General features: G+C 37.9%; 1 protein-coding gene across 1 annotated transcript; it reads left to right on the top strand.

The window, feature by feature from the left end:
- Positions 1 to 2,553: 2,553 nt before the first annotated feature.
- Positions 2,554 to 7,716, top strand: LOC146456343 (transmembrane protein 143-like). The gene is made up of 4 exons (XM_085093208.1): positions 2,554 to 3,000; positions 3,411 to 4,206; positions 4,833 to 4,991; positions 6,853 to 7,716. The coding sequence occupies exons 1-4, from the start codon at positions 2,650 to 2,652 to the stop codon at positions 7,059 to 7,061; spliced, it is 1,515 nt and encodes a 504-aa protein (XP_084949334.1). The 5' UTR covers positions 2,554 to 2,649; the 3' UTR covers positions 7,062 to 7,716.
- The last annotated feature ends 258 nt before the right edge of the window (positions 7,717 to 7,974 follow it).

The following is a 7,974-nucleotide window of genomic DNA, read 5'->3' as shown; positions in this document are numbered from 1 at the left end:
TATCAACCGGAAGTGAACGCAGCGCACAATCGTGTCCCTTTGGCGGAGCTATTGTTGCGGGCACGTAAAACAATGTTTTTATAGTGATTTTTGCGTTTCTACATTCATTTTTCTTTCCGTTTCGACATAAAGCCAAAAGAATATGCGTTCGACACATCGCCACTTGTTGAGCGTCGTTTAGACAGGTGTTAGAAAAACATCTGGCAAAAAATCAAATCTATTTCATCATGAATTAAATTAATGCACGAAGCTTCACTCTAACAAAAGAAATCCTTCAACAAAGCAGGGGAGATTTCCGCTTAAAAACTTACATTCAAGTAAAGCCAGCCAAGCAGTAAATAAATCTAGCCTCTCGGCCGTGTATACAAAAAGACACTTTAAATTCAAGTTCACGCGCGCGAGAACACGCGCCATGGACATGAAAAATTTCCTTTGTCTTTAGACCTGGCCTAGTGTTGCTTCTATTGGTGATCTCAATGAATTATTTTCTCTCGGCCTGTCAAATCAATCCGTATTATTTTAGCATTTCCGCTCGTGTGTGGGATCTGATTTATGAAGGCCGGTCTTTAGCTAAATGAAACTATCCTTAGTCGGGTAGTTGGTTGTTCGGTTTCATTTTCCTTTCGCTTTGATTTTATTTTTGTTTTGGGCCAAATAGGAGGATGACGTGATCACCTGCTCACCATTGTGGCCAGTCCCTTGCTGTATTTTCGTTTACCTTGAATTTAGTAGACCATTCCCACAAGCTACGACGCTTGAGGACACAAGAGAGAGGCTAAAATTGGACGTAATCATACGTTAACGTAATTATTAATTCCTATTTCACGTTACACCCTGTGTCGACCTTACACTGGAGGGTGTAGCCGAAAGAGGTTTCAGTCCGGTTAATTAAACGTTTATTCTAATTCCTCTGTTTTACCGGTGCGCAATTGCAACTGTGCTGCGCATGTCGCAATATTTTATATTCCCAGTTATATCTAATGTAATATTGTTCAGTCAAATGCAGTCTTACCCATATCTAACAAATTGCCTGATGAGTGTGGCCTATAACTTCGGACCATACGAAACAGTATTGTCGCAATAAACGATGATAACTCCTGAAGCCTGAACTTCTGTGAAGAATCATAACAATAAAATTCTTAATTAAACTAGCCTCAGTTCCTTCTCGGAAAAAAATACCATAGTTTTATTGCGCAATTAAATATTTACCATTGACAGAATCTTCTTTACCATTGTTACTGTTTTGTTTAAGTATCTGCAAAACCAACCTAGTGGCCCCTCATTTTCAAACCACGATAAATTGAGGCAACACAGGAGGCAACAGAATTTTTGGCGTATGAAATGTGCTGCGTCGGTGGGGGAATGGAAACAAAATTTGATTTCACCATCATGCCCAACCTTCTTTTTCCTTTTTCAGGAAAAAAGAACGCCTAGTCGAAGGTCACATCATGCTGGGATCAACTACTTTCTACAGATTCCAAAGTAAACTAAAGCAGGAGCCGGTCTCCTGACCGTCGATTCGAGAGCTGACGTTTACAGCGTTAGTCCTTCGTCAGACGAAAGGCCAACGCTCGATCGAACAAGATGCCCCTCTAATGGCATTACACGGAATGCTTAATGTAGCCCCAATTATTCCCCATTGTATGTTTCGCAGATATTTAAAAAATATCCTCCCTTGGCCATTGAAATAATTGTCTGAATGGTTTTATTCAGATATATTGCGTGATACTTATCGTTGTGTTACTAGAAATCATACCAGAAATAACTATGCAATAACGTCATGACCCCGCTGAACTGGTCTGGCCTCCTCTAGCTCTAATCCTTCGCGTTGATCATTCGATCTGTTTTTTAAAGCGGATTTTCTTTGCTGTGAACTCTCCCAATTTCCACCGTTTCAACTGTCGAGTACTACCTAGAAGTTATTATTTCGATTTACTGCTTGAAAAAGGTTGGTTTTTTCTCTGAAAACGGCAGATCCGGAGTCTTAAATTCAGACATGTGGCCGCCATTGAACGAAAACAACTTTTCCAAATGATGATTTGCTTTGACGTCACACAAGTAGAGATGAGTGGGTCCCCTCCCTCGTGATATACGCGCAGATAATGGAGTTTGATTGGGCCGCTTTTGTTCAAGACAATCAAAACAATAGATCCCTTCTGGGAGAGGGAAGAATTTAATCTAGTTTTAATGAATAAATCAAATGATGATTTGACGTCACACAGAAGTGATGAGTGGGTCCCCTCTCTCGTGATATGTGCCTGAAAAATAGATTTTGATTGGGCCGCTTCTGTTGAAGACAATCAGAACAATATATCCTTACTAGGGGAGGACAGAGTTTAATGCATAAATTAATGTGCACATTTATGACACCGATGAAGAAAAAGATACCCGACCGAAACCTAGACACGTCATGCCCTGCGGGCATCCCGTGTAAATATCTCGGAAATCAGGCTCATATGAACGCATCGAATTTTTTACAACGGAAATATTGGTAAACGTCACCGGAAACCGGATTCGTGTGCATGTGTTTGTCTATATTTTGGCGGGAAAACCGTGCACCTAGGACGACACTCCATGTTGCTTTACATACAGATTGCGGTCCAGTCTTCTTCGTAGCCAAGACCGCGGTTTCCTCAAACTGTCGTGAAAATGTTATCGTTTGCCAGGAAAACCATTCTTTTCCTCCCAAAATGGAGTTGGCAAAATCCACAGACTCTAAAGTGGGCATCTTCCTCTTCTTTTCTGAAAGTTCCATCCCTTTTTGGCTCAAAGACAGACGTCAGCGAGAAAAGCAAGATTTCTCAGCAAGGAACGCCTGGCAAAAAAGAGTACTTTGTCCCCCGAAAATTTGTTCCGATGACAAGGAAAGCTCTGATCAGAAGAATAGTCGAAGATGAGATTCTTGTGAACACGAATGACAGACATTACTTTCAAGGAGTAGCAGGCCTTCTAGATAAGTCGATAGCTGGTAGCTTCCATGGGGCTCTTGGGGAGCTGAAGGTAGCTGAATATAATTATGAACTAATTATAATATAATTATATAAATATGTAATTATAATACAATAATAAAGAATTAGTATTATATTTCATAAACACTTCACTGTATTTGACACTTAATACATTTTGAACTTGATAATGCTGTGACCACAATAGCGAAATATATATAGTGGGGCCTATTATTGTTCAAGTGCTGCTAATTTCACTAGTTATCTTCAAATGTTTTTCTAAAACTTTTCTCATTATCAACAAAATCGTTAGGTGCATTTGAAAACATTAGGTTGAATTTGTGCAGCCAAATAAATATTATTATTTTTTAATAATTTCTACAGGTCAAGTATTCTACTACATGTACTACTATGTATGTTCTGCCCATAGGTTTTACAAACTGTTTTTGTTGTTGTTTTTGACAGGCTCTATTTGATCCTCTAAACCCTGACAAAGAAACCATAACCCTTCAAAATATCTCAAAGAAAGAAAGACAGGAAAATGAGTTCTGGTTACTGGAGAAGTTATCTCAAGTGCTTGAGAAGGCTCATTTCTATGAGCTCCCTGTTGAGGATGTACATGAAGCTTTGAAAGAGCATGATGCTGGTGATGGAGTGCTTGTCAGTGTTGACCCAACAAAGTATGATGTCCTAAGGGTGTGGGTTGTTGGAAAGGAATTTGTACCAGTTGATGTTGGTCCATTGTATTCTAGAATTGCCAGAAGCATTGTCCATTGGTTTAAACCAGTTGATCCAGCTGAAAGGTACAAGCGAGTTGTCATAGCAATTCGACCGAAGAAGCAAAGCAAACTCATGCTAAAGTCCTTCAAAGATATTCGATGTGCTAATCTGGAGCATTTACTTCCTGGTGGAAAGATCAGGATGAACCAGTTTGACCAACGAGTTTTGGCCGGAATGTTGACAGTTGGTGCTGCAAGTGTGGTGATCAAACTGGTGTCTTTCTTGGCAGATTACAAGGTAGCCTGGACCTATATTGCTATATCTGTGGCTGGTATTATAGCTCTAAGAGCATGGAACATGTACAAGAACAAGAGAAATGCTTACCTTGTTCGACTTGGACAGACCCTGTATTTTAATTCCATTGCAAACAATCGTGCACTGCTCACTTTACTAGCTGACAGAGCTGAGGATGAGGTCTATAAGGTGACCCTCCTGGCATACAGCTTCCTTCAGGCTTCTTCAAAATTGCAAGCTTTATCAGGTATAGTGTGTCTCTCTAAATTTGCTTTTTTCTCTCTTGCATCCTGTTTCCTGTACTTTAAATTATTTTTATAGCAAGTTTTAAGCTTACTCATCAGTATCACCCAATCGCCATTCAAGCCTCCACATTTGAAACTTTTGTACACCTTTAGTCATTCTTTTGAAGGGCTTAAGCTTTCAAGGGACAAGTTTAGTTCATTATTTTGATCACTTTTTTAATTTTTTGCTACTTTTAGCATCCCCAATTAGCTGTTTACAAGCTAAAGATATCGACACTTAAATAAAGTTGTTGTGGAAAGCGCTACCCTCATTTATTGTTTTCAACTGGTGCTATACATGTCAAGTGTTTCTTGTGATTACTACAAATGTATTTTTCTACTTGGTGCAAACCTTACATAAAGATCATAAGTCACACAACGTGAATCTGCAATAATTATTATATTACAAATCACTTGTAATTTTATGACAGTCTAGTGTAGTGATCAGAGGGAAATCAGTACTGAATACAAATTAATATTTTTCAAGTTAGCTTAATTACATGCAGGGTCTATATAGCCCCACCCCTATGCAAGCTGACTGACTTGTATAAATAAAATTTTGTTGTTATTCTTGACTTTCTTTTGTCAGGTGACAGTCATGGACTGCAGAGTGATGGGATGATGGCCAGTGAGCTGAAGGAGCATGTAGAGAACTGGATGAGTAAACTGCAAGTGACAGTGAAATATGATCCATCGGAAGCACTCAAACAACTTGAGACTCTTGGGCTTCTTATAACAAAACAAAAAGGTACTTACTATAGTCTAATAATAAAATAATTAATATTCATAGTGAACCTTATCTTTTTTGCCCTCAGATGGGACATGAGACCACAGTGGAGCAGCGCCACTTGTCATGCTCCTTGACAAATTTCTCTGCTTTTCATCATAATACACCCATCATCTTCTTTTGATCCAGTACCTGACTGGTTGCCGCATTGTGCCTGATGGTTTTAGCTTTCCCTTTCCTTGGCTCTTCCTGCTGAAAGCTCACTGAACTGTAAACTTTGTGTATTCTATTTAACTGGGATGTTGTTATTGAGCTGAGTGCTGTAAGCTGTACCACCACCATTCAGTTTAACAAAGGTTTTAGTAACATTTTGATGAGTTTACCGGTATACAGTATTTACAACTTTCTTTTGGCTCCTAATTCAGCTAAGATAGCCTGACTGTGAAGCTGGAGGTGTTTCCATGGGTTTTTTTGTGCTAACCTTGTGTCAAGAAATACTTTCACATGTCACAGAAAAAGCCATGGAAATGCCTACTTTGCAGAATGCAACTTACCAATCAAATTTAATGAATTTTAAAATGGATGCAAGGAGAAACGTAACAAGGAACTCAAGACATTCCTCCATCTCAATACAAGATGTCAAAATGTTGTCAAAATATTAACATCATTAAATTGTCAATTTATTTTGACAATTATCAGGCAGCTAACACTGTAAAGTGAAACTTCAGAGAGACTGATTTTAATCCAGTATATTTGGCATCAAAGCACATTCAATCACGATTCATTTACTGTTTTCTTGTGCAAAAGCAATATAATTGAAGGGTTTAGTATAAAAGTGGTGTTTTAGTGGCCAACAATGTCAGAACAATACCCCAAACTTGCTCAATTTTAGCCTGTATTGCAGATTTTGTATGCTAAACTTTACATAGTATTAAATTTATTGTGCAAAGCATGTGGATGATTTACTAGAAAATAAGTATAAAGGTTTACCTTGCTGTAATAAAAATGTAGTGGCAGCTTCATGTGATCAAATACTTCAAAATTATGCCTTAAGGCAAAAAGCAAATACATGTATGGATCCAGATTTAACACACAGAAGCTTCAGTACATACTGGTACTATAAAAACTGGGCAAGTTAAGAGCATCTGTTTTGTTTTTTTTGCCGAAAAAAGCTATAGTTATTCACCCCTTTTGCACAAAAAACTCTTCAATTATGTTTAAAATTGTGAACAATACATAAGCATTAAAACACTTTAGTTCAAGGGCACATCTCACAAGCGACAGCCAAGTACCATACATGTTTGTGACTCTTTCATAGCCTATGTAGTATAGTTTCAGTTTATTGTTTTGCCATAAATTGTACAAATGCAAATTATTATTGTTTAAACATTAATGGCGAGGAAGCCCAAGGGAAGCCACCGGGCTTATAAGGAATGGGTTCCCTCAGTTAAGTAATATAGCACTAGCTTCCACAAATTATAAACAACAATATAACAACAACACTGATCAAGATTAAGCTAAAAAAATGCTATGTATCAGTGAGAGTGAAATATTGGTATGAAATCAAACAATATAATTTACATGTTCAGTACTGCCTGTACCCACTTCCTCAACCTCAAAAGATTCAAGATTCATTAACCTCGCTTTCTTTGTTTATCAAGCAATGCTGACTCTTGCTAGCTGAATATTTCTGTTTCAACTGAAATTTCAAAATCAATATTACAATATTGTCAGTAACTTGTTCATGAGATACAGGCTGTAGGTGTCTTCAACAACCCCCCTACCCCAGACAAGTGGGTCCTCTTCGAACAAACTTGTTATGACCAGTTCCCTTACACTCTTTGATGTTTATTTTTTGACAGACATACATTTGATTTTCCAGGTGAGCAGCAAATTTTTAGTGTTCCACCAGTGTATGATGCTTTCATGCAGCTGCCAAGTCCAAAACAATCTGCCGAGATACCAACTGCCGAGAGAACAGAGGAGCTTGATGTGGAAGAACTTACTGATGCAACGACAGAAGAGGAAAGAGAGCAAATGCAAGATAAACAGAGAGAGGAATTGGAACAGAAAAAACTCAGCTGGGATTGATGGATTTTTTACTTACTGTAAACATCTTCATGACACATTACAGTAAAACATTGATGCTGACAACTTTTATGTTTTATCTTTCTATTGGCATTCCCTTGCAGACAACTTAACCTGATTTTATTGGTGTAGCTTTAAATTTAACTGTAAATTGTGTTTTTACACGAGCTGGGCTTGCAACAGAGGTTTACTGCAAAGAAACATTAAATGAAATGTATGAGTCTAGACTGTAAGCAAGTTCCAATCCAACTTTGTGTTTACTGTTCAAAAAACTAAGTTACTTGTTAAGTACAGTATATCACAGATCAGTAAGCCTGACAAAAGAATTGGTTAATTCAAAGGTTGTAATTTTTAGAGCATTGGAACGGGTGGGAAGAGTTATAACGACTGTCTTTTACCTCCACTCGCCCCACCCACCCCACCCCAAGGAGAATGTAATTCTCTCCTATTTTCCTTACAAGGATCAATGGCTTCCGGACATTGATTTGGCAAATCCTTTTATTGAGTGTAAGTTCTTCAGCATTTCCTTGGCCTAAATTGCATAAAAAAAGTATGTACATTGAGAAATATTAATTTTAGAAAAGTTTGTCTGCCCATTGGCAGTTGAGGACAGTTGACTGACATTGGAATTCAGTAATAAATGTATATTTTCTCGTGATGATCATTTTTTTCTTCCTTATGTCAAGACATTGCTGATTTTGTTTAAATGTTTAGCTTCTCACATATTATACCATAAGCTTCTTATAATATCCATGGGTTTATTCACAGAGTGAACTTGACAGTAACCTGACCACCTAACTAATCCAGTCCACAATGATGCAGCGAGTATTGAAAGCTTCCAGTTGTACCTGTATGTAAATCTGTTAGGAATGTGTCCTTGCACCTCTAAAACAAATAATTTTAAAGTTCTTCATGT

The sequence above is a fragment of the Pavona decussata genome, unplaced genomic scaffold (genome assembly GCF_977016875.1).
Source record: "Pavona decussata unplaced genomic scaffold, jaPavDecu1.1 SCAFFOLD_258, whole genome shotgun sequence".
NCBI classification, from domain to species: Eukaryota; Metazoa; Cnidaria; class Anthozoa; order Scleractinia; family Agariciidae; genus Pavona; species Pavona decussata.
The sequence above is the reverse complement of the archived record's forward strand: the minus strand, read 5'-3'. Positions and strand labels throughout refer to the sequence as shown.

Excerpts from the sequence above, each read along its gene's own strand:
- LOC146456343 (XM_085093208.1), top strand. The coding sequence starts at position 2,650 with ATGTTATCGTTTGCCAGGAAAACCATTCTTTTCCTCCCAAAATGGAGT. Across the intron at positions 3,001-3,410 it reads GGGCTCTTGGGGAGCTGAAG|GCTCTATTTGATCCTCTAAA; the intron begins GTAGCTGAATAT and ends TGTTTTTGACAG. Across the intron at positions 4,992-6,852 it reads TCTTATAACAAAACAAAAAG|GTGAGCAGCAAATTTTTAGT; the intron begins GTACTTACTATA and ends TTGATTTTCCAG.